The following is a 27,415-nucleotide window of genomic DNA, read 5'->3' as shown; positions in this document are numbered from 1 at the left end:
ACTGGATACTAGGGGTAGAGGGAACATAACTCAACATAAAGGGTATATATGATAAACCTTTACCTAACATGTAGAAAAGAAAATAGTGTCCACTCTCTCCACTCCTTTTCAATACAGTCCTTGGAGTCTTCTTGGCTAAAGCAATATGCAGAATTGTAGATCCCAGCTCCAATGCATAAATCTCCAAAATATTTTAACACCTAAGGATGAGGGAACATTGCAGAAGAGGGACTGGACAGATTGGAAAGAGTCATGAGGCTTTCTGTGATTTTATATATATATATATATATATGTGTGTGTGTGTGTGTGTGTGTGTGTGTGTGTGTGTGTATAATCAAAAGCTACACCCATGAGTCACAACAAGACTGAAAATAGGCTGAACAAGGATGACACTAATGATCATGCCAAACTGTACATGGAAAAGTCCAACATTCGTGTTTTTGGTTTTGTGCAGGAATAGGAGTGGGAGAAAAGAAGGAGAGGAAGGATCCAAAGATGAGGGTGTTTTAGAATGTGATACAAATATATATTTTAACATGGAAAAGGATTTATATTTAGCTACTATCTTTGCATATATTTATACTTTTTCAAATCAAAACATAGACATAAAGCAATTTTTCTATCTTTAATTAAATTATGAGTTAAGTTAAATGAAATATTTTCTGAAAATTCTGCACTGTCCTATTGTCAGTTATTGATTTTTTTACTTAGAATGAGGCTAATAAAATTGTTGTATCTTATTGTCCCCAAGGACACAAGTCCCACTGTTGCTGCTGCTTGACACTCTGCCAAAATTTAGTTATTATTGTATTCATTAATTATGTTTGCATTTAGCCACAATGGACTTACCTCTTTATTCTCTATATACCCAAAAAAGACTGTCATAATAAAACAATAACCTTTCTTCACAATTTAAAATTTCTTTTTGTCCAGAGAAATTGGAAATTAACTATGAAAATACTCTGAAAATAACTTTATATGTCTTTATGTCAGTTTTAATATGTAATAAATTGGTTACTGAGTTATAGTAGGATACAAATTTTAATGCAATTCTGTTGACCAAAAGGAGCATTATTTTCTGCAAAATAATTCTCTACACCGGTGTACATCTTCATAAGGTTTGTGTGCACATTTGATCATGCTTATATTTTCAGCTTCACCTTCAGGAAAGCCAAGATCATAAATCAACTAAGGTCATGATTATTTTTCCAGAAGAGTAAGTATGCTTTAGTTTGATTACTTCAGTTTCCGTCTTCACCCACCATTCTATTTTCTTGGCTCTATAGTATCTATAGTGCCGCCCTATAGTAATCACACTTATCCATTTAAAAAAATCAGAGGTAGCAAAACCTCATATCAATATTGCTAACATGGAAATATATTTATGATGTCATTTTCTGTTTTATAAAAATTAATAATGAAGGAATAGGATTCATTGGACATACTTTTTACGTGCATCATTGGGAAGAATATGGTCATATCTTGTTCACTCCTTCTATCCTAATTATTTAATCTGTACCAATTGTACCATGTATTTCCAAGAAATATGCGCTAATAAATTCATGAGTACTCTTGGAGACAGGGTAATTTTAGAAACAGACGTGACTCACAGTTGTATACCAATCTGCACAAAATGGAAAGTGTAATATCCATGAAATCTCCAAACTATTTGCAATATTGTCACTTGAGACTACTTAGATCATAAAAGTGAACTTGAAATCCTCAATATTAAAAATATACCTAAACTGAATTGGATGACCAGAACATTCATTTGCTATTCAAGTTCAAAAGGAAAGAGACATTTCTCATCAGACAAGAAAGAAGGTTTTTGAATCTGTAATTCTACTATAAATTAGGAGACAGCATGAAAATCCATAGGCGGAATTTTCATATTTGGGCTCAATTCCACAATGATCTTGTCTGAAAGGATACTATCTAAATTTTATGTAAACGTATTTGATTACCAACTAATTATTTCTTCCCCTGTGCTTGAGTTATTTTTTTTTTGTTCTGTAGAGATGCTTACAAACCAAAAGTATTTGTCTATTTATAATGTAATGCCTTCATTTGTACCTGTCTTAAGAGATACAGCATGCCTCAATCCACAAAGTTTAAGAAAACACACCTTTATATTTCTCCCAGAGTGTATTTCATAAGAAATACAAGTGACCAATCTGCTGGAGCTACTATTTTTCTAAGAAACCTTTTCTAGCTTGAAGTAGAGAAAAAATGAAACTTTATTTACCAAATAGACCGAATAAACCAAATTTGTCACAACACATTTCAAAAGATTAATTGTATCTGGACTTCATTAAAAAGTACTCTGATTGCATTGATAAGAGTGAATGAAATTGAAAAACTAATGTCTTAATAAATAAATATAGAATCCTATTGACACATGGTCCAACTTGCCGAAGCCTGACTCCTCCTCTTGTTAATTCACTAGAGGAACATAGAATGTTCTCAGATGCACAAAAAAGAAAAAAAAGAAAAAACTCATCTTTTATCAAGAATAGAAGAACAAAAACATAGTTGCACAATGGCCGTTGGTTAATGACCTCATTTATCATGATGAGTTACAGCAAGTTAATGAGTAAAGAAAAAAAGCAGAAGGAAGACAAAAATGAATAAAAGAATTTGATATATTGGTCCTAACTTACTATCCACTAAGAACTCTTGTGGAATTATCCCAATCAATGATCACAATAATTTGATAAACTAGGTGCTGTTGAGGACGCTGAGGCAGAAAGAACCAGTAGAAGCAGAAAGCTCATAGAAGGTCTGTAACGATTATAAAAGCACAGGAAATATACTCTCTCATTAGGCATCAGTCAGTAAGAAAGAGTTATAGAGTCAGACTAATTTATATAATACTAAAAATAGCTTCAAAACATCAATGAATTTTTACTATTAAGTTCATATAAAAAGAAAATTCTTAGACGTCATTCTAATGGCTTGATTTGTGTGTAAAGCAAATATTATGTTAACTTCTGCACTGATTCCATAAACTTTTATATAACACTTTCTAGAACTCTGAAAATGCATATTTGAATATATTTTATTGATAGTGAAGTCATTTCTGTACTCCCATGTTCATTTTGTCATTTTCAACAATATCCAAGTTATAAAACTAAGTGCCCATCAATAGATAAACAAATAAAAATGAGGTATACATACCAAATAAAATACAGCCTAAATAAAACAGAAATTCTGCCATTCATAATAACATATATGGAACAACAGGACATTAATCTAATTAAAATAAGCCAAGCACAAGACCACACAATGTGGTAATTTTCAGTCTTATTATGATAAAGAACATTGTACATGACCAAATGTGGGACTTCGGGATCACATAGTAATTTTACTTTTACTGCTTTAAATTTCTATGCCATTTTCTGACACATTTGTGCCGCTTTGCATTACTGATAGCTAAGTGGGGGGCTGCCTGCATTGCTGATAGCTAAGTGGGGGGCTGCCTGCATTGCTGATAGCTAAGTGGGGGGCTGCCTGCATTGCTGATAGCTAAGTGGGGGGTTGCCTGCATTACTGATAGCTAAGTGGGGGGCTGCCTGCATTACTGATAGCTAAGTGGGGGGCTGCCTGCATTGCTGATAGCTAAGTGGGGGGCTGCCTTCTCTCCGTATATTCGCACCACTTGTTTTCATACAGCTTAGATAAATCAATAAAAGATTTAAATGTAAGAACTAAAACAACAAAACAAGCAGAGGAAAACATAACAAAAGCAGACAGATGAGATGGCGCCAAACTAAAAAGTCTCTGTACATCAAAGGAAAATATTAAGAGTGAGTAGACAGTCTATTGTCAGAGTGAGAATATCTGCCACTAAACACCACATAATTTAAAATATCTTAGAAGCTTAATAGCAAATTAATTCAGTTTTAAAATGGGCAAAATATATGCACATATACATGTAAAAAGAGATATGGGTGGCTGAGGCAGTCACATATTATTGTTCAACGTCTCTAATCATAACAAAAAATACAAATTAAAACCACATTATCTAGGGTTGAGGCCTCAGGGATGTCCTCCCTCCCGTGTTAGCTTGTTTATTGGTGTGGTGTTTGTTTGTCTCTTGCTTAGGCACCCATGTAGATGAGATTCTGTGGTTGTAGATCCTGGCATTTCCAGATGATTTAGATCAAACCCACTGTTCTTCCGGCTCTTACAATCCTTCTGCTCCCTCTTCCACAATAATTTCTGAGCTTTAGGTGTAGAAGATGTGTGACAGCTGTACCCAATAGGGATGAGTACCACAACTCTGCATTTTGGTTGGCTATGGTTTCTTATATTAGTCTCTGTCTGTTGCAGAAAGAAGCTCCCTTGATGAGGGTAGTAACTACACCCAACTGTGGGTGTAAGGATAAATTTTAGGATGTAGTTCATGATTATGCTGGTTTACCAAATTAGAGGTTGGGTGTTCTGCTCCTAGACCCATGACTTTCCTAGCCCTAGGTAGCTGGCTAGGTTTTCAGTATTAGACATGTTTTTCACTTCGCTGAGCAGATCTTGAGTGCAATCGGAGAGCGTGGTTGCCACCAAGGTCTGTATTCCATTACTACACCACTAGGCTTATCATGCCATGCTGGTCATTGCAATGGCTCATGGTGTCATAGCTGAGACAGGGGATTACCTGTTTCTCTCCATTATAAAGAAACCACGGAATGGCAGAGTGGACAGAGCAGTCTTCCCCAGGGAACAGACCCCCCATTGGTTATCCAATACCAAGTGGTTGCCCTTGAAATCATATACATATAAGTAACATTATACAGACTGAGCGTGTTGTATTCAGTATTTAAAATATTAAAATATATACACATATATGTAACGATAATTTTTAAAAAGAACCTATGAATTTGAGAGACAGCAAGAGGGTTAATGACAGGAGCTAGAAGAATGAAAAAGAATGTGGAAATGGAATTATTATAATTTCTAAAATTAAATTATATTAAAAGTAAAATTTAAAAACACAATATCCCTTTGTGGTGACTATTATTAAAAGATGAATAAGAAGTATGCAAACTGTCTTTATCATCTTCTCATTTGGGAAGCCTCTCAGTTGCTCTCTCAGCAAACTCAAGTAATCAATTTTATTCCTTCTCAAGTCTCTGATGAGGTTGAAGACCAGGTAGTTTAGTTTTACAATGAAGCTTAGTTGTTTAGGGGTTAAGACATTTTAGGTCTAGATAGATGTTTTAAGCTGATAATGATGCAATATAATAGATATTGATTTATATTCAGAATTTTAGACACACCAAGATAGGAAAGATGTTTTCTTTAAGGATGCCAAATACAAACAGCCAAAACACTAAAAATGTAACATTTATATAATTCCTGATTGTTTGATGGTTCTTCTTGCTATAGGTAGTTTATTGTTTATATGTATAATAATATGTATATGTATATGTACAAAATAAAAATGTTTAATTAAAAATGTAAAAAAGGAAAGCAAATATATGCTGTTGGCCAAAAAAAAATGGAGACATTACAGATAATCACATTAAACAAATTAAATCAGTCTCAGAAAGACAAAAAAAAAGAGATACACAAAACATTTCATTTGAATTTTGCACTTAGACATAACACAAGATAAATGAATTGAGCATGTTTTCATGGGCATTCAGATAGAAAAAGTGAATCATGAATTCGAACTCTCTAAGTCTGATTTAGAGGTCCTTAAATAAGTTCAGTGGTAAAAATGGAAAACTGCAATATATATTCCCCTGAAGGTATAAAGATGGAAAACTGCAATATATATTACCCTGAAGGTATAAAACTGAAGATTATTTCTTTACTTCAAGTCACTTCATTTAAAAAAAAATACTAAGCAAGAATCAGAAACAATTTCTTGAAGTAAATAGATCAAGCCTTTACATGAAGCAGAAAATGTGAATTTAAAAAAGACTGAATTGGTGCTGGAGAGATGGCTCAGCTGTTAATGGCTAGGCTCACAACCAAAAAAAAAAAAAAAAGACTGAATTGTGATTAATTGGTTAAGCAAATAGAGATGACTTTGGCCAAAATAAGTTAAATCATACTAAAATCAAAAGTGTTCGTGTATAAGTGAAAGCTAGAAAAGGAGAGACAACTTTAAACAGAGTGTTAACGCAAGGGTGAAGTGGAAATAAACTTAGGGAATGGCTTACTATCTCGATGTGGTGTCACTAGGTGACACTGTCATCTATAATAAAGAACTAGTGCCACCTCAAACCAAAACAATATTGACCCAAAACACACCAACGAGGACCTGGGTTTTCAATTACATCAGCATACTTCTAATTCCCTGATTTCCCTGCAGTAACTGAATCAAAATCATCACAACAGAATGCATACAGAGAAGAAATGTGCCGCCGTTTAATGTGTTTAAAAATAAACACAAGGACCATCATTTTAGAATTTTAATATCAGAAAGTACACTTTCATTGAGCTCCTTCTGTTAGAAAAGAAAGAATCTTCAGTACTAGGTGATGTTAAATTTGTAGCTAGTTGGAGGGCAACTATCAATTAATTAGGGCAATTAAATAATCAGGTGATTTGGTTCTACACATCCACTTACAAGCTGGGAAAACAATTCTTTGTATGATCCTGTCTTAGAAATCACAAAATGACATTATTACATAAGCATCCTATTGTGACATTCACAGGAAACTATAATCAACACTAATTAGTATATTAATATATGAAAAATAATCAGGCAAAAATATTTGAACCGTGACACATATAAATGAGTCTTTTGTGAGGGACTGTAGAGACAGGGTCTGTCTACGTAGCCCTGGTTGTCCTAAAACTCACCATGTCAACTAGGCTGGCCTAGAATTCACAGAATTTACCTGCCTCTCCCTCCCAAGTGCCAGGACAGTGTGTGCTGCCACACCCAGTGACCTAAATGAATCTTTAACAAAAAGTAATTTAAGCATAGAAACTAGATATTAGCTAATAACTAATATTAGATATGGACACAATGTTAAGATGATCTTAACGGAGGACGCTTCATTTGTTTTAGTATGTTCTTTTCTAAAAATCCTGTCTGGAAAAAAGAAGTTAGGGGAAGGCAGAAGTGTTGGACCAAAAGCAATTAATTTAAAGGGAAATCTTTGTGGAATGATGTTTATAAGACTATGTGTTAAGCTGGCATCAGTTACACCTGGACTGCAGGAACACAAGAATACCAGCATGAAATATGTGACTCAAATGTGAGCTATTATGTGACACAAAGAGATGACCACACATCAGCTTGTAGTGTCCGCTTGCCTCCTCGCTAACCAATAGTAACATAGGAATGACACTCAAGCTCGTTTGCCTTGGGCTTAGCACCTGACTCAACCCTGACGTTTTATAGAGTCTTCCTTATTTTTCTACTAGATTGGGCAAGAGGCAGCAATGAAGAATGAGAAACCGAACAGTAACAACCTTCATCTTGCTGGGTCTGACAGATGACCCTCGGCTACAAATTCTGCTTTTTATCTTTCTGCTCCTTTCTTATGTGTTGAGCTTATCTGGAAACCTAACCATCATCGCCCTCACTCTGACTGACCCCCACCTTAAAACGCCTATGTATGTTTTCCTCAAAAATTTCTCCTTCTTAGAAATTTCACTCACAACTGCTTGTATCCCCAGATTTCTATATAGCATCTCATCTGGAGACAAGTCCATTACCTATATTGCTTGTGCCAGTCAACTGTTGTTTATAGACCTCTTTGCAGTGACAGAGTTTTTTCTCCTGGCTATCATGTCCTATGATCGCTATGTGGCCATCTGTAAGCCTCTGCATTACATGACCATAATGAACAGCAGAGTGTGCAGTAACTTCATCTTCTTCTGTTGGGTAGCAGCCCTGAGCATCATTCTCCCACCAATCGGTCTAGGCTTGGGCCTGGAATTCTGTGATTCAAACCTCATTGACCATTTTTGTTGTGACGCAGCTCCTCTCCTGAAAATCTCTTGTTCAGACACATGGCTGATAGAACAAATGGTGATAGTTGGTGCTGTGCTGACTTTCATCATCACCTTTGTGTGTGTGGTCCTTTCCTATGTTTACATCATCAAGACCATTCTGAGGTTTCCCTCTGCCAAGCAAAGGAAAAAGGCCTTCTCCACCTGCTCTTCCCACATGATTGTTGTTTCCATCACTTATGGTAGCTGCATCTTCATTTATGTCAAACCTTCATCCAAGGACGATGTGGCTATCAATAAAGGGATTTCACTTCTTATCATATCAATTTCACCAATGTTAAATCCCTTTATTTACGCACTGAGAAACAAGCAGGTGAAGCAAGCTTTCAATTACTCAGTTAAAAAAATTGCATTCCTCTCAAAGATGTAAAAAAAAAATGAAGAATACTAAACTAAAAAGGTGAGTGAATGTAAAACCTGAAGCTATATTATGGTGTTTTCCTATTTCCCTGTTTTTTACTCTTTCTATGCTCACACTTTCTTTTTAAACTTGAACCCTATGAACATGACTTTCTCTATGTCCATTAAAAATCAAACATTTTGAATAGGTTTAGTCTTGCAGTCAGCATAAGACCGAACACACTAAAAATATGATAGACAATAAAGTAGGGAATAGTCTTGAACTCATTGGCACCAGAAGGGACTTTCTGAACACACCATCATTAGCACAGCAACTAAGAACAACCAATAAATGGGCCGTGATGAAACGGAAAATCCTCTGTAAGACAAAGGACTCCATCATTCAGACAAAACTCAGGCTACAGAATGGGGTTTACCAACTACACACCCAATTGAACGCCAATATCTAAACTATATGAAGAACTCTAAAACTGAACATCAAGAACACATGAAACTCAATTAGAAATGGGGTTCAGCTGGACAGTGGTGGCTCATGCCTTTAAGCCCAGCACTTGGGAGCAGAGGCAGGTGGATCTCTATGAGTTCGAAGGAAGATCCATCAGGGAAGTGCAAATCAAAACTACTTTGTGACTTCGTCGTAAACCTGTCTTAATGTCTAAGATCAATAAAACAAGTGGCAGGTCATGATTGCAAGGGTGTGAAGTAAAGGAAACACTCATCTATCGCTGATGGGCATACCTACTTGTACCACCACTATGGAAATTAGTGTGGTGGTTCCTCCAGAGGATGAAAATACATCTACCTCAAGGTCTAGCTATGCTACTCTTCGGCGTGTGCCCAGAAAACACTTTTTTTCAACTACAGAGACACTTGCTTAATCAAGTTGATTGCTGCTCTGTTCATAATAGCCAAAACATGAGAACCTAAGCCTCTGTCAGTGAATACATGAATAAAGGTAGTGTAGTACATTTACACAGTGTGGTGTTACTTAGCTGCTTTAAAAAATGAAATCATAAAGTGTCAAGTAAATGAACTGATCCTGAGTTGGGTAACCCAGATCCAGAAAGACAAATACAGTATTAATTCATTTGTGTGTGGGTGGGAGCTGTTAAGTTATTGGTAAGCAAAATACAATATATTTAACCACAGAGGTTATATAGAGAGCAAGGTAATGGGGATGGTATGGATATCTCTAAAAATAGGAAAAATATATATAGTTATGGATGGATGGGGGTATTAGAACTGGAGGATCAAATAGAGGGGAAGAGATGAGGTGGACTGAGGGAGGGAATGCAGATAGGGACATCCAAATCAGCCATTTGATGGGTTGTATGGAAACCTAATACAGTAGAAGCTTCCTAAAATATGTACAAATGAAATTGGCAAATAATGAGAGAGATGGGCCCCAACTGAACATCTCTTGTCACCAAATGAAGCTTCCAATCCTGGGAATGCATTGTATCTAACTGAATTGTTGGCCAAAGGGGTGCCATGGGAGCTCCAAAACAACGTAGGCTATTGACAAGGCTATTGGTTTCTTGCCATAAACTGACAGTAAGGCCCTATTGATGAAGACAGTGCCTACACAACTTATTGCACACAAAGAGGGAGGACTGGTACCCCTAATGACTAGTGTTCATGGTACTGGAAGGTACTCTGCTTGCTACCAAAGGAGAAAGGTAAACACATACCCCCTTTAAGCCCTTTGATCTATGATGCTAATTTGCCTATAAAAATCTGTTGGTGCCTTAGTGCTGCAAAGCCAAGATATCAGGCCCATAAGTGTCTCCTGTCTCCACCTCCCACCTTCCTCAGGAGCACCATGATTAGAGTCACTAGCATTAGCCAGCCTCACATAGGTGCTGAAGATTACAACTCAAGTCCTCACATTTTCACATCCAGCAACTTACTCTTGGCACTGTGCCAGCTTCTCAGCCCCACAGTTTGACTTATAAGAAATAATATTCTGAAGTCATCAAGATGCTTCATTAAATAGTGGCTCTTGTACAAGCCTGTAAACCTCAATTCTTTAGAATCCACAAAAAGATGGCAGGAGAGAAACAGCTCCACAAAACTGTCCTGGGACATCAATACGTTGCTGTGGCAGGCACACACACACACACACACACACACACACACCTGCATACAAACACACACATCATGTACACACATATACACTGATTAATTAACTTTTAAAAATAAAATTAAAACATTCTTCCCACATAATAAAACAGTACTATTTTAAACCCATGTAATTCACCCCTGCATAGCAAACTGATAACTCAGAAATTTAGATTTTGATCTTTTATACCTGATATAACATGAATTAAGTATAAGAAATTGGACTAGGTTTTCTTTTAATTAGATTCTACATTTTCCTTGCAGTTTCTTGTGATTTGGGTGATTCAAATCTCCAAAGACTCTGTTCCCATAAATGATTCATTATTTATTTCTGAGCCTGGGTCACCAAGGACTCTTGTGTTTATTTGTTGTTGGTGCGGCAAGTTAATAAGTATCAATCTTGATATTTGAAAACCCTCTTTCTGAGCAAAGAGTTCAGAACATCAGCTCTTCCCAAACTACCAGACATATTTCTTTGAACCTATTTCTCAGGGATAGAAAAAGTAACAAAATTATTTTCTTACGGTGGTTACTGCACCATCAATGAGAAAATTGATCCAAATGATTAAAAACAGAAAATCTAAACCCCTATGCCTTCCAAGACTGCTATTTTTGCATACATTACTATATTTGATCAGTCTTTAGATTTAATAAGTAGTCACCAGAAATAATCATTTTCAAATCATGTTTACAAGACTAACTGACGTTAAACAACTAAGAGAGAAATGCTGTGAAACACCGCCAGAAATGTGAGTATGACAATCCTATCCTCTCAACTACAGGTTGTTTAGTTGTTTTGTTTTGTTTTGTTTGTTGTTTGTTTGTTTGTTGACACTTGGATCCTGTGTTCCTCTAGTTTAAAAAATCTTCACCAACTTCCTACATTTAGAAATGAAAACTCTAATATAGTACTAATTTAAACGCCACTTTGGGGCATACACATTAATAAAGTTATATTAAGATACAATAAAAACAGGCTGTATCTGAGTGGTGCTTCCCTAACTTATGCAAAGCCCTGGATTAACAAAACGGCAACAAAGAATAAAGGTCATCTAAATTGGATAATTTGAAAGCTGTGGGGAAAATATCTACATGCAATTCTTTAGAAATTTGTGATATAGTAGCCTGGGGATCAGAAGTAGAACTGAAAACAAAGAACAGTGAAGGAAGATCTTCCTGATAGATGAGACAAGTGCTTCTTTCAGAGTGTGACCTGCCATGAAGGTTTAATAATAATGGTGTCCTAGTTCAACTAAAAGATGAGATAGGGTTAGGTATGGACATCAAGTATTTCACTTGGGAACTGTGTCCCAGGCATGCTCAGCTATATGACTGATTGAACAGTGAGCATTTTTGTAGATTAGAAGTTCAAGAAAATAGAGTTGTGTTGACAAATAATAAAATACAAAGTGTTACATAAAGGCATCAGCAAGAAAAAAAACAAATGTATCGAAATTACAAAGAAAAGTGATAGATAAAACGCATATGGGGCCACAAGGTAAGCTATGAATGCTGTGTGGTTCTTCCCATCATAGATATATATATAGAGAGAGAATATATGTATTCTTAAAATTAGATAGATGATAGATAGATAGATAGATAGATAGATAGATAGATAGATAGATAGATAGATAGATATTTTAAAATGTTTAACTGGGTTTTGCTATGTATATCAGGTTGGTCTGGGACTCATGCAATACCTTCAGATATAATAAGCGTATATCACTAATTCTAGCTAACAATTTTTATTTTTGATGAATAACTAATTTGATATTTCTTAAATGGATTTTACCAAAGTCCATAGATTTTAACAGAGCTATTATTACAATGATATGAATTGGTAGTAGCAGAGTTTCATTTCAAATACATTATATATATAATAAATTGTATATAATTGTATATATGTGCCTTATGCCACTGTAGCAAACTATGATTATCTTATTATCAATATTAAATATTAATTTGTATCTATAAATTATTCATTTCTATAGACTTCTCTTTAGTCGGCCTTTTTAAATGTATATTTTTCTATAATAAACAATTATAATTCATGTAAGGAATTGTGAAAAATCACATTGGGGGCTACAAAATAAGAAATAAATAGAATATTAACCTAGACATCAAAAAATACGCATTCTACTTACAAAGTCACTAAATTAAAACAAATTTCATAGTGTTTGAATAACCTTACTATAAATTTTAAATATAAATAATTAACAAAATGTGACCTTGCTATATTGACAATTGAACGTGTTAACAGGAAGAAGAAAGCATTGTGGATCAGGATGGTAAAATAGCTCAAATGTGTCTGCTAATGGGATGTGTTTGAACAGTAACATTATTTGCATATAAGGTAAAATTTAGAGACAGTAAAGTTAAGCTATTTTTAAGATAGGCTTAACAGCTAAACATGACAATTTTTACATAATGTTGATAGTGATATTTTCGGTGCCTTCCAAAAGCACTAAAAGCAATTGTGATTTCATAAAACATATTTTTATACATTACTTACTATCATACTATGCACTAAACCTTCCCTCAAGACATTTCCTTCCTTTTATGCCATTATAGGTTAATAATGCAATTTTAAACTGAAAATTAAGAGGAAGAGATGGGGCAATAATTAGTGAAGGAGTTGTTTAAAGAAAATACGAATGTTCACAATTATAATATCAGGCTCCAGCATACTAGACCACAAATAGAAAGCCTATAACAATGAAATGGAAACTATTTGTGGTTTTTTTTTATAAATAACAAAACCTCAAGAAGCATGTGAACAAGCCAAAGACAGTGCAAGATTTAACATCAGGACTCAACCTCTAGGAGGAACTCAGTCTCACAAAGCATTAGCAGCCAACTCAAACTGCTTGAGAAAACATGAGCCCAAAGAGCAGTTAAAGAAGAGGAAGAAAAACAAGGAGGAGGAGGAGGAGAAATAAAAAATAGAAGAAGAAGAAGAAGAAGAAGAAGAAGAAGAAGAAGAAGAAGAAGAAGAAGAATCAAATGGAAAGAGAAGGAATCACTCAGAGCACTCTGAAATGTGCAGGTAAGGCCATTTGGTTTTCTAACACTATGCTGAAAAGATCAAGCACATATTCGTAGGACCTGAACCATCAGTGTGTTTGTCCTTGCAAACAGAATGCGTGCATGCATTTGCATTGAGTTTCATAACATTTCTCCTGTTAATTACTACTCTTGAACAGATATCCCTGAATTTTTAAGTTCAGACTGGATAGAGGTAAAAATTCAATTATGAGAAATCACACAGTAACAACGTTCATCCTACTGGGACTGACTGATGACCCACAGCTGAAAACCCTGGTCTTCATCTTCCTGTTTCTCACCTACATGCTGAGTATAACTGGGAACCTCATAATTATCTCCCTTACCTTCTTGGATCCACACCTAAAAACTGCTATGTACTTTTTCTTACAAAATTTCTCCTTTTTAGAAATCTCATTTACAACTGCTTGCATTCCCAGATACTTATACAATATCTCAACAGGTGACAAGATAATTACATATAACAGCTGTGCCATCCAAATATTTTTTACTGATATTTTTGGCGTGACAGAATTTTTTCTCCTGGCTATCATGTCCTACGACCGATATGTAGCCATCTGCAAACCCCTGCACTATGTCGCCATCATGAACAGCAGGGTCTGTAGAAGACTTATCCTCGGTTGCTGGGCAGCTGGCTTGTTGGTGGTCCTGCCGCCGCTTAGCCTGGGTCTCGATCTGGAATTCTGTGACTCCAATGTCATCGACCATTTTGTTTGTGACGCATCTCCCCTCCTAAAGATCTCATGCACGGACACATGGCTCATCGAGCAGATGGTGGTCGTTTGCGCGGTGCTGACATTTATCATGACCCTTGTGTGTGTGGTTCTTTCCTACGTGTACATCATAGGGACCATTCTAAGATTCCCTTCTGCCCAGCAAAGGAAAAAGGCCTTTTCCACTTGTTCATCCCACATGATCGTGGTTTCCATCACCTATGGCAGCTGCATCTTCATCTATGTCAAACCTTCAGCAAAGGACTCAGTGGCTATCAACAAGGGTGTGACAGTTCTTACCACTTCCATTGCTCCTATGTTGAACCCGTTCATTTATACCTTGAGGAACAAACAAGTCAGACAGGCCTTCAGTGACTCAGTTAAAAGAACTGTACTGTTCTTCAAGAAGTAGGGAATTGACTACTACAGAGATTCAACTTTTTATCAAAAATATGTGTCTATTATGAATAAGGCTGCTATGAACATGGTTGAGCAAATTTTCTTGTTGTGTGCTGGAGCATCTTCTGGGTATATTCCAAGGAGTGGAATAGCTGGGTCTTGAGGAAGCCCTAGTCCCAGTTTTCTGAGATAGCACCAGATAGATTTCCAAAGTGGCTATACTAGTTTGCATTCCCACCAGCAATGAAGGAGTGTCCCTTTCTCCCCACATCCTCGCCAGCATGTGGTGTCGCTTGAATTTCTTATCTCAGCCATTCTGATGGGTGTAAGATGGAATCTCAGAGTTGTTTTGATTTGCATTTCCCTGATGACTAAGGAGGTTGAGCATTTCTTTAAGTGTTTCTCAGCCATTTGATATTCCTCTGTTGAGAATTCTCTGTTTAGTTCCAAGCCCCATTTCTCAATTGGGTTATTTGGTTTGGTGGTGTTTAATTTCTTGAGTTCTTTATATATTTTGGATATTAGACCTTTGTCAGATGTAGGGTTGGTGACGATCTAGAAATTATCATAATGAGTGAGTTAACCCAGAAGCAGAAAGACTCAAATGGTATATACCCACTTATATCTGCATACAAGCCCAAGGGGCATGTCCCACGAAAGCCTTCACTTACCAGGAAACTGGGACAGAGGGGAGGACATCCTATTGGGACTCTAAATGAGAGAAGCATGGGAGAAGAGCAAAGTAGAAGGATCCAGAGGGTCCTAGAAACCTACAAGTAGAACATTATGATAGGCAGATTTGGGCCCAGGGGTCCCGCTCAAACTAAGGCACCAGCCAAGCACAATACAGGCGGTAAACTTTAAACCCCTACCCAGATCTAGCCAATGGTCAGAGCATTCTCCACAGTTGAGTGGACAGTGGGATATGACTTTCTCATGTACTCTGGTGCCTCACATTTGACCATGTCCCCTGGAGGGGGAGACCTGGTGGCACTCAGAGGAAGGATAGCAGGTTACCAAGAAGAGACTTGATACCCTATGAGCATATACAGGGGGAGGTAATCCCCTCAGGAACAGTCATAGGGGAGGGGAATAATGGGAAAATGGGGGGGGAGGAATGGGAGGATACAAGGGATGGGATAAACCTTGAGATGTAACAAGAATAAATTAATTTTAAAAATGTGTCATCCACAAACTGTGTCTTTACACATTTTAGCTTTACCTTTCTAACTGGGAAACTTCACCAAACCTAAATGTCTCAATAATTACGTACGAAACACTATCAGGGAGTAAAAATATGTCTTCACCCCCACCCAAAAAAAATGTTAAGCAAACAGTGATGAAGCAATCTCACTAAATAACTGTGTTTATTGCTATTCTAACTCCAACTTTCCTTAGGATCTTGGCTCCAGGCACCAGGCTAAGATCCGTCTGTCTCTTGGTGTTCTCAGGGAATTGGTTCAGGGTCCACATGAGGATACTAAAATGCTTATATGCACAAATCCCTTACATTAAATAGCTCAGGATTCCCACATACCTGTGTACATCTTATAGACTTTAAATTATCTCCAAATTGCTGAAAGTGCTGAACACAAGATAAGTTCTGTGTAATGTATAAGGAATTATGACCACAAATTGAGCATTTTCACTATATATACAATTTTTTGTTTAAATGCTTCACACCTTTTAGTTGACTCCTACATAACCTGGAGGTATGGAGGGACCGACCGCTGGTACTTTACTGTTTGCTCAAAACAATGAACTAAGAAAAAAGAATGGGTTTACAACAATAGATTTAATATTACAAATGATATTTAAATCTTGATTTAATAATATTGTTAATGCTTTCGTCTTCACACTATAATGACAATGGTTGTTATATAATCCTATTACTTTTCTTATTTTAATAACAAGTACAAATGATGCTTTATCTTGTATTTAATACAGAATTTAATGCCTTACTAAATTACATCTACCATAAACAATCCTAAAGTATCACTTTTCAGTTATACTTAAAAGTATACATTTTACAGGAAAACTATACATGCCTCATGGGAATATTGATTCATTAGTGAAAATTAAAACACATTAATTTAAAAGAAAAATGTCAGGGCTATAGAGATGGCTCAACAGTTAAGAGCACTGGCTGATCTTCCAGAAGACCCAGATTTGATTCTCCACACTAACATGGCAGCTCACAACTATCTGTCACTCTAAGAACATGAGACCCGACTTCCTTTTCTAGATTCAGCAATCAGGTACAAACATGGTGAACAGACCTACACTCAGTCAAAACAGCCTTACATACAAATAATTTAAAAAACATATTTACATGTTTCAATTATTACTACATTGTTTCCCCTCTTTCCCTTTCCTCCCTCCAGTCCATCCCATGCCCTCTTCAGCTCTCCCATGTTCAGGTTGTGCATAGGCAGCAAATTTGTTGAGGTATTATGGTTACAGATTTCCTGTCATTTCTCAGAGACATAATTTCAGAGTAGACTTCTCTTCTGGCTCTTAAAATCATTCTGTCCCCTCTTCCTCGATGCTTCCTGAGCCTTGAGTGCAGGAGTTGTGTTATAAATGAGTTCACTGGTGCTGGGCACTCGTAGGACGCTGATCTCTTCACTTTGACCAGTTGTGGTTTTCTATAATGTTCTCCATCCGTTTCAATGAGAAGTTTCTCTGATGAGTAGTAAAAGCTACACTTACCTATGAGTACAGGGGAAAGTCTATAAAATAAAGTTAGAAATTATGCTGGCCTATTAAACTCGTGATGGTAGATTCTTGTCAAGGATCATGACCTTCCTAACGCTAGCTAGTTGGATAACCGTAGCTGGTTAGCTAAGTTTCCAGCAACAGGCATGACCTCCCTCAAGCTGAGCCATCTGTAAGTTTAATTAGTTCTTAGTCACAGCCAAGACATAAGTTCTACTCCTGCTCGCTCCTTTAGGGAATACCTTGCCATGTTGATCATTGCTATGGTTTCTAGGTGTCACATCTGTGGAGCGCTATTGAGTGCCGATAAATCTATTGATTTATTTATAAAATAAGTAAAAATTAAAGGAAATGTGCAAAATATACTATGGTATTTTTCCACATTTTGCTAGTTTTTTCAGAATTTTGTACAGTATGTTTTTATTATAATATCCCCTCCTCCTGACTCTTCCATAATTCACACTCTCTTTCTCACCCACGCAATTTTTGTGTTCTTTTTTTAAAAATCAACTACAGTTTGTGCTACACATATATTCCTAGATATGTGTCCTTCCACTGGAGCATGGTCCAACTCCCAGGGGCCACATTCTTAAAGAAAATGAACTCTTGGTCTCCAGGCCATCATGAGTTGTAAATGGCTACTCAGCTGGGGTTAATAATCATGTCTGCCTCCCATTGCCACCTTGGGATTTACTCTGGTTTGAGCTTGCACAGATCATGTGCGTTCCTTCACGATCACAATCGCTGTGAGTTTATATGTACAACTGCTCTGCTGTGTTTGAAATACTGCCTTACATTTTGTCATCCCACCACCTCTTGCTCTTATAGTCCTTCCTCTCCCTTTCCACAATGATAACTGAGCTTTGAGAAGAGGGAGCTGCTGTCAACCCACCTGACCCTCAAGGCTATCTTCACAGACTGACAAAATATCAGCATGTGGTGACCAAGGACTCAAAGCATAAGAGTTCAAGCACTTCTCATTTTTATTACTAAAACAATAAGCAAGGCATGAGGTGGTGTTTACAGTCAGCTTAAGCAAATACAAGTACAAAGGAATACCCCTAGTGTTCCGTCTCATCATCTTTGGTCATGTGAAAAGAGCCAAGAATGTTGGTGATGAGATGAGTTGTCCATGCCAGGTAATTCCATTCATGTCCTTCCTTTCACGTGCATTCACTTATCACAGTGTATGCAGTTCTTTCTAGAAGGCCACCATGTGGAAAGAGCTTTCCGCACTCCACCCCATCCATAGTTGACAGTCAGTTAAGAGCTTTTTTTACACAGGCTGAGATACAGATGCCCAGTATACAGCTTGGCATTCTGAAGTCTCTTATCCCCTGCTACTTGACCAATTGTGTGTCTGTTATGGCCACCAACTGATGAGACTTTTCTGATGACAGTTGATTGTTACACTAACCCTGAGCACAATACGTGTCACTGAGAGGCAGCTTAAAAGCCTATGCCAAGTTAAAACAATAACAGTAGTAGGCTCTCCACAAGGGCCTGCATGTGTCTGGCCATAGCTTTTTGGCCCCAATAACAGTACCCAACTATCCTATTGGTTTTAAGACCCACTCCACAAAATGGAATCATGCCTGACACTGTTCAGGTAGCCAAGAACATGAGACTAGATTGGCAATAGTTATAGACAGACGCTAAATACTGTTGTTCTGCCTAATTATTATGCCAATGTACTACACATTCTCCTATACCTGTAGATCAATTTCTTGCTCAGCCATCACCAAAGAAGCTTCCTCATGCAGTAGATATGAACAAATACAGAGACTCACAACTGGACAATGTGCAGAGAGGGAGCGACTACCGCTTCTCTAAGGGCATAGGGAACCGTGCAGAAGAGGAGGCAGAAAGATTAACCCTTACAAAAGCCAGGAAGGCTGGAAGACACAGAGCAGACAATGGCTTCCAGACACAGCAGTCTGACACACATATGAACTCACAGACACTGTGGAGACACGCACAGGGCCTGCACATGGCTAAGCCAGATGGGGTCCCAGCACTGAGGATGGGAAGTGACATGGTCTTCCACCCCTAACAAAGAAGCTATCTCCAATTGACAACTACTGACAAAGGGAAAATTAGTTTTCTACTGTGGGGTCTTACTGAGCTTACAGACCACACTAAAGTGCCAGTCTCTGGCTGCAGTATATGGCCAACATCAAATGAGTTCAGTGGTATTTGGGGAGATATTTTGTCTCATCATGCTTTGCTTGGCTTTTTGTTTTTTTAATGTCACTGTTCTTTTGTTTAAAAAATATAGTTTCCAGTTTTGTGTTGTCATGAGTGTGTGTGTGTGTGTGTGTGCGCGTGTGTGCGTGTGTGCGTGGGTGTGTAGTATGCATATATGCATTATGTATGTATATATGTATATATGTATTTCTTCTGCTATTTCTTTGACTTTTGTTTGTTTACTGGTTTGTTGTCTAAACAGAGAGAAAAAGAAAGCCTAACATTGGATGGATGGGGAAATGGAGAGATCTGGAAAGAGGGAAAGGAAACTGTGATCAGAATATTTTGTATAAAAAAATCTATTGTCATTTTAAAAATAAATTAAATAAATATGTAGACTTTCCATTAAGAAGACCAAAAATGAATCCACAATAGGCTTTTGATTGTATTTCTGATGTTGGGTGACTTGCCTAATTTCCTAATCTTCAGTGGTTTTGTTTGTTTGTTTGTTTTTAATTGAACTATGATTTCTAGAGAGTTTTTGAAAATCTAATCAGATTATATAAAAATTGGTTTTATAGGTATGTTGCGCTCAGGCTCCAAAAATAGCTTTAGTAGCTGTGTCATTTTTCTTTCAAATTGATTTAATTCTTCTCTTGGAAAATGATATTCATGGTAGTTGTGATTTTAAAAGTTACAATATGTCCAAATCATTGTGAACTTTTATCTTTAACTTCAGCTATCCTTACAAAATTTTTATTATTCACAAATGAAACATACTATGTAATAGACACTAATTCATGTAGCTAATAAACCTCAAATATAATCTTAGATCACCTATGAAGACATGCATTCTCTTAAACACAGACCTACATAGCCTGTATTTGAAATAAACACTGACACAGAAAGAGTAATTTCTAACTTTTTATTAACTTATTTATTTACTCACTTTGCATGTCAATCATAGCACCCTTCCTCCTCTGCTCCTAGTCCCACCCTCCCTCCCCCTTCCCCTATTCCTCCAAAAAGTGGAACCTCCCTACCCACCCACCCCAGCTCATCAAGTCTCATCAGGACTGAGATTGTTCTCTTCCCCTATGGCCTGGCAAGGCATTCGCAACCGAAAGAAGTGACCAAAAAGCAGGCAATAGAGTCCATGTCACAGACAGCCCATGTTCCCCTCACTAGGGGCCCCACATGAAGCCTGACTGCCCATTGGCTACATCTATGTAGAGGACCTAGATCTAGTCCATGCTTTGTCCTTGCTTAGTGTTTTAGATTCCACAGGCTCCTCTGGGTCCTAGTTAGTTGGTTCTGTTGGTAGTTTGAAACAGATGCTGAGACCCACAGCCAAACACTAGGCAAAGCATAGGGAGTTTAATGAAAAAGTTGGGGGGAGGATATATAAAAGGACTTGGAGATGACAAAAGCTCCACAAGAAGACCAACAGAGCTAACTAATTTCTACCATTTAGCCAGAACAAAATTGCTTTTCTGTACTAAAACAAATATGTTACTTAATGCAATTTTAATATATCATGTCACAATATAGTCTGGTATAATTTACCTGGTTTGACTAAAATTGAGCTGTTAATTTTAAAATATAACTTTAAAAATAAGAATTCAAATGGAATCATGGGTGGAAGATGTCTCTCCCAAAAGACATTGGTTGTTAAGTGAAAATTGCACTACGAGGAATCAGGTACCTCCCTGTGATTTATTGGCAAGGATGAGCCCCAAGATTTGCAAAACTACACAGGCTATTACCATTACCCTTGGTGATCCAACATAATTCATGGTAATAACTTCAATCCTGAAGATGCCGCACGCCTTGAGTGTAGAAAACAGAGACATCAACCTCATAACGCCCATGGAACTTTCTCTTTACCACAAACCTTCACAGTGCTGAAATATTCTGTAGAGACTGCTGGAGAGCAAAGACATCAACAGCCTTCTGCAGCGCTAGACACTGCATGCTGCAGCACTGTCCTGTTAAACAAAATGTGTCAGAATGTGTCCACTGGTGCAGTAGCCGCTAGACTGGTCAGGAGACATGACCACTTTCTGAACGGATTTGAGACCTGCTTCACAGGCAGAATTCTGTATTTTTGATGTAACCCTGAATTAAAAGTCCATAGATAGGAAGGCCCGAGTTATTTGAAATGGTGATGTTATCAAATTCCTTCTGAGTATTCATGTTTATACACAGAGATCTGGGCTGCTCCCGGGCTTTGTCAGAGAGCTTCTCTCGCAAGTGAGCAGCCGTCAAAGTGCACAGGGTGCTAGGTGCTCTGCCTGAGTTGGACATCTATCTTAGTCTCCACCCACCAAGGCTCAGGGAGCACCAAGAAAGAGGAAGTGGAGCATCTTTAGGGTATAAGCCTTGGAGTGGTATGTCTGGGTCTTGAGGTACAGCTAGTCCCAGTTTTCTGAGAAAGTGTCAGATAGATCTGGAAAGGGGTTGTTCAAGTTTTCGCTCGCACCAGCAATGGAGGAGTGTTCCTCTTTCAACACATCCTCACTAGCATGAGCTGTCATTTGAGTTTTCGATCTTAGCCATTCTGAGGGATGTAAGATCCAAGTCGTTTTTTGATTTGCATTTCCCTAATGACTAAGGATTTTTAACATTTCTTTAAGTGCTTCTTACCCATTTGAGATTCCACTGTTGAGAATTCTGTTAGCTCTGCACCCCATTTTTAATTGGGTTATTTGATTAGTTGGTGTTTAATTTCTTGAGTTCTTTATATATTTTGTATAGTGACCCTTTGTAGGGTTGGTGACAATCTTTTCCCAGTCTGTGGCTGCCATTTTGTTCTCTTGGCAGTGTCCTTTGCCTTACAGAAGCTTTTCAGTTTCGTGTGGTCCTATGTATTAATTGTTATTTTAAGCCTGAGCTGTTGGTGTTCTGCCTCAGGAAGTTGTCTCCTGTTCCCTGAACCCCAGTTTCTCTTCTAATAGATTTAGTGTATCTCATTTGATGTTGAGGTCTTTGATCCACTTGAACTTGTGGATTCTGCACGGGATAAATATGGATCTATTTGCATTTTTCTACCTGTAGATATCCAGTTAGACCAGCACCATTTATTGAAGATTTTTTTTCTTTTTTCCATTGTATGTTTTTGGCTCCTTTGTCAAAAATCAACTGTCTGTAGATAAGTCTTCAATTCAATTCCATTGATCAACCAGTCTATTTCTATGACAGTACCATGAAGTTTCTATTACTGTTGCTCTGTAAAAGAGCTTGAAGTTAGTGGGTTTGGCTCTCTCTGACATGGACTATGTTGCCTGATTTTCAATCACTTCCCCCTGACAGGATTGCCTCACAGGGGAAGAGGATGCATTCAATCCTCGTGCGACTTGATGTGCTGGGATGGGGTGGTAGTGGGTCTTCCCTTTTCTGCAGAGTAGGGAAGGGAGGATAGGGGAAAGAAAGAGTAAGGGAAGCACTGGGAGGACAGGACGGAGGGGCTACAATTGGGATGTAAAGTGAATAAATAATTTTTTAAGAAAGGAAGGAAGAAAGAAAAATAGAAAGAGAGAGGAGGTGGAAAGAATGTAAGAAGCAGAAGATGGGGGCAGTGCTATGAATACCATCCTCTGGACATGACATGCACTATCGTACCCATGATGTCACAGGAGCAGTGGTGACCTGCACAAGACCTATACATATCAAGCCAATCAAACTCCCAGCACAGACAACACCCATTGCTGAGGAGCTTTTGCAGTACATAGTTGGTGGAAGAGAGAGATTCATTTTTTTTTTTGAGGATATGGACACTGGTAGGTTTGCCATGTTCCAGATGGTGGTCCTCACATCCTTGAACATACAAGCAGCACTAACTGTCTTATGAACAAACAAACATGAAAAAGACATGAGGTCGTGAGGGAATGAGTCGTAAGGCAGAAACAGAGGAGTTGCTATATTTCATTGCAAGCAGGTATGAAATTCTTAAATATGAAAAATTTGTTTTTAAGTTCTTACCTATGAATCAATGCTCATAATCTCCAGTGCTTTATATACATCTAGTATGTAGACATATATTACCTCCAAATTTCATACAATTTTAATAATATTTGGAATATATTAAATAGTGCCAATATCATCATCTTATGGTTGTGATCTGATTCAGAGAAATGAGCGTTGATAAAAATTATTCTTCCTCCCATTCACTGAAAGTGTTTTTGTGACTTAGTTTCCCATTCTATACGTATTATTTGTGCTAACTTGACTGAGGAGATGAAAGAACAAAAAATTTAAAAGGAAGTGTATCAGACATAAGGCATTTAAGATTACTTGGCTTAATATATTAACTAGGATTGGAAACAACTCAAGTGTCCAGTAAATGATGAATGAATTTTGAAAGTATAAGTCTAAATAAATATATGATGAAAACTCAAACCTAGATAAATATATACTTATGCATGTCTGTATATCATTATGTATTATATATATATATCAATAAGAGCTCATTATTTTCTTTGTTCATGGAGATTTTGCATGTGAATATAATATATATCCCAGTTACATAGCTTATTTGCTGTGAGTGATAATCAGTAAACTTCTTGTCTCATTAAAAAAAGATTACTTGGCATATTTTTACACACAGCCCATATACCATGAGACAATGAATCATGAGCTCTCTGCCAACAGCTCAAGGAACTAAGTTATTGTAATGAAATTGCACAGTACACTGGGCATGGGCCATGGCTCGGTGGTTAAGAGTGCTTGCTGTACAGTCATGAGGATCAGAGTCTGGGCATCAGCAGCCACATCAACTCTGAGCAGAGTCCCACGTGTGTTTGTAACCCAAGAGATGAAGGGAACAGAAACAAAATCAGTGGGGCTTGCTGATGGCGAGCCTAGCTGAGCTCCAGGTTCAGTGAGAGATTCTCCATCAAAAAAAAGGAAGAGGGATAGATGTAGACACCCAGTACTGCCCTCTGGTCTCCACACACACAGGCATGCACACTCACACATAGGAACACAAACCACGACACTTGCACGCCACACCAAATATATGCAGAAAAAGGAATAGTCATGATAGAACACAGTCTAAAGGAACACATGATGTGACACACATCTGTATGGACATTAGAAAAGGGAGATTAAGAAACAGTGACCAATGACATGGAAAAGAAAATAATAACAAGCATACAACACCAAGTGTAAATGAATTTTACCATTAACATCATAATTTTGGATACAATGATAGTAACCAAAAATAGATTCATATTCTGCAATATGAATGGGTATTAAATATTTCATAACATTTACACTGACTCCCCACTTCCTCCAGGATGGAATGTTTCAATGCAGAAGAAATGTTAAATAATACCTAAAAAGGTTTAAAGAAAAACATTTTTAAGAACTTTTAATTTTTAAAAAGTTGGAGGACTGGAGTGTTGGGTGTGGGGTTAAAAGAATAGCTGTTCCTTCTGAGTACAGTGGTGCAATTTCCAGCACCCACATGACCACTCACAACTATAAATCCAGAGGATCCAATGTCCTACCCTGATATCTGTGAGGACCAGGCTTGCAATAGTTACACAGAAATGTACACAGGTATACATGCAGGGAAAACACCCATAATCACAAAATACTGCTTTTAAAAGCTGAAACCCAGATCTGCCCATCATAGTGTTCTTCTTGTAGGTTTCTAGCCAAGGGACAGAATATTTTTCACAGCTAAGTGGAGACTGGGGACTGACTTTCACAGGAACTCTGGTGCCCCTTATTTGGCCATGTCCCCTTGATGGGGAGGCCCAATGGAACTCAGAGGAAGAATAGCAGACTACCAAGAAGAAACTGGATACCCTAGCATCATATTCAAAAGGAGGAGGTCCCCATCGGTCACAGTCATAGAGAAGGGGAATGGGGTGAAAGCAGGAGGGAGGGAGAAATGGGAGGATGCACGGGGTGGTATAGCAGTTGAGATGAAATATGAATGATTTTATTTTTCAATAAAAAAAATAAAAGCTGAAATATAAAGTTTCATTCTTCCATTTTTGAATAGATACAATGATATTCATGTTAGTGAGTACTTTCATTTGTTTCTATAAAGCACTACTTTATTAATCAAATCCTTGAAGGCTTGTTTAACTTGCTGATTTCTCAGTGTGTAAATAAAAGGGTTCAACATGGGAGCTATTGAAGTATTGAGAACAGCCACCCCTTTGGTCAGTGATGCCCTTTCATTTGCAGAAGGCTTGACATACATGAAAATGCAGCTTCCATAAGAGATGGAGATGACAATCATGTGAGAGGAGCAGGTGGAGAAGGCCTTTTTCCTCTGACTGGCAGATGGGAACCTCAGAATGGTGCTGATGATGCAGGTGTAAGAGACGATCACTAATGCCAGTGTGAACAGCAGAGTGAAGGAGGCAAAGTAAAGGCCAAATGCCTCTAAGAGCCATGTGTCTGAGCAGGACAGCTGTAAAATGGGGAAGTAGTCACAGCAGAAGTGATCAATGACATTCGAAGCACAGAAATCTAACTTGAGGATAAGCATGAGCAGTGGGAAAATGGTCAGAAATCCTGCCAGCCACGAGGTGAGGACGAGAAGGGTGCAAACTCTCTGGTTCATGATGATGGTGTAGTGCAGTGGCTTGCAGATGGCAACATAGCGATCATAAGACATAGCGGTTAGAAGAAAGAACTCAGACACACCCAAGGAGATGAAGAAAAACAGCTGAGCCAAACAGTTGTTATAGGAAATGGTCTTGACTTTAGTAATTATTGACCCCAAAAATCTGGGGATGGAAACACTGGTGAACATAATTTCTAGGAAGGAGAAATTCTGGAGGAAAAAGTACATAGGAGTCTTTAACTGAGAGTCTAACGAGGTGAGGATGATGATGCTTAGGTTTCCACACACACTTAGTATGTAAGCAACGAACAAAAAGATGAAAATGACAACCTGAAGTTCTGGATCGTCTGATATGCCCAAGAGCACAAACTCAATAATCACAGAATGGTTTCTCATACTTATTTATTGTCCATAGAATCTATTGATAAAAAAAGAAGTCAAGGTGGAAATTTAATATAAAAGAAACCAAACTTTAAATGTTGATATGACTACATTCAAATAAAGCAATGGACCATTTTCACCAGGATTTTCTAATCTTTGCTCATTCCTCTTACACACAAAAAAAAAATATCTTGTAGAAAGGAAATATTTTTGTAAATGAGTGTTTAAGATCCCCATAATTATACACAAACATTCTTCATATGGTCCTAATTTTCATATGCATAAGGTATTTTTAACTATAGTTAAGTATAATAATATTTTAATAGTATCTTCATTTTTAATATGAAGCATTGTTTTCTGATTTTGCATATTGTATGCTTTCAAGACTGAATATGTAACATTTAATTTCAATTCTAAAACTATTTCCAAACTTCTTTAGTTCATTGGTAGAAACTGAGCATCCAATCATACTTGCTAAACCTAATGCTGTCGTGTCATTTTCAATCTTAACAGGTGTTATTTTAAGATGGCCAAGGAAGAAGATGTGTTTACAACACAGAAATCACCGCAGATTTTCTTTTACTATATAAAAAACTCGATTTGTGAGAATTAAAAACATGGGCCAGAGAAAATAATTTAAACAGAGCCAAGGTTCCATAATTACTTCCTGTGAATTCTGGCACACTTTTGCCACAACATTTCCTTTTTATGAAGTTTCCTTTATGACTCTGTATCTAAAGTGTCTTGAGGACAAAAGGAACTCATATGAAATATTTTATTCTCATATATAAATATTTAGATAATAATATAATAGTACCTTCCTTTTCAAAGAATTGTCAGAATAAATAAAATTATAGGATTTACTTTATCAAGCCACAGAGCTCTACGCTGCAAAATACATGACTTCTATCAC

General features: G+C 37.3%; 3 protein-coding genes and 1 long non-coding RNA gene across 4 annotated transcripts in view; 2 read left to right on the top strand and 2 right to left on the bottom strand.

Moving 5' to 3' along the window:
- LOC127210450 (uncharacterized) overlaps positions 1-27,415 on the bottom strand; it is a 138,069-nt gene that overhangs the window by 14,320 nt on the left and 96,334 nt on the right. The gene's annotated exons all lie outside the window — the stretch shown is intronic.
- LOC127210442 (olfactory receptor 6C2-like) lies at positions 7,409-8,344 on the top strand. The gene has a single exon (XM_051170121.1). The coding sequence runs from the start codon at positions 7,409-7,411 to the stop codon at positions 8,342-8,344; it is 936 nt and encodes a 311-aa protein (XP_051026078.1).
- LOC127210441 (olfactory receptor 6C2-like) lies at positions 13,708-14,643 on the top strand. Its single transcript, XM_051170120.1, has one exon. It carries the CDS (start codon positions 13,708-13,710, stop codon positions 14,641-14,643), a length of 936 nt encoding a protein of 311 aa, XP_051026077.1.
- On the bottom strand, positions 25,579-26,517 carry LOC127210435 (olfactory receptor 6C3-like). The gene has a single exon (XM_051170113.1). It carries the CDS (start codon positions 26,515-26,517, stop codon positions 25,579-25,581), a length of 939 nt encoding a protein of 312 aa, XP_051026070.1.

This window comes from Acomys russatus, chromosome 28 (assembly GCF_903995435.1).
Source record: "Acomys russatus chromosome 28, mAcoRus1.1, whole genome shotgun sequence".
NCBI lineage: Eukaryota > Metazoa > Chordata > Mammalia > Rodentia > Muridae > Acomys > Acomys russatus.
Note: the sequence above shows the minus strand (reverse complement) of the source record. Positions and strands in the feature narration are given on the sequence as shown.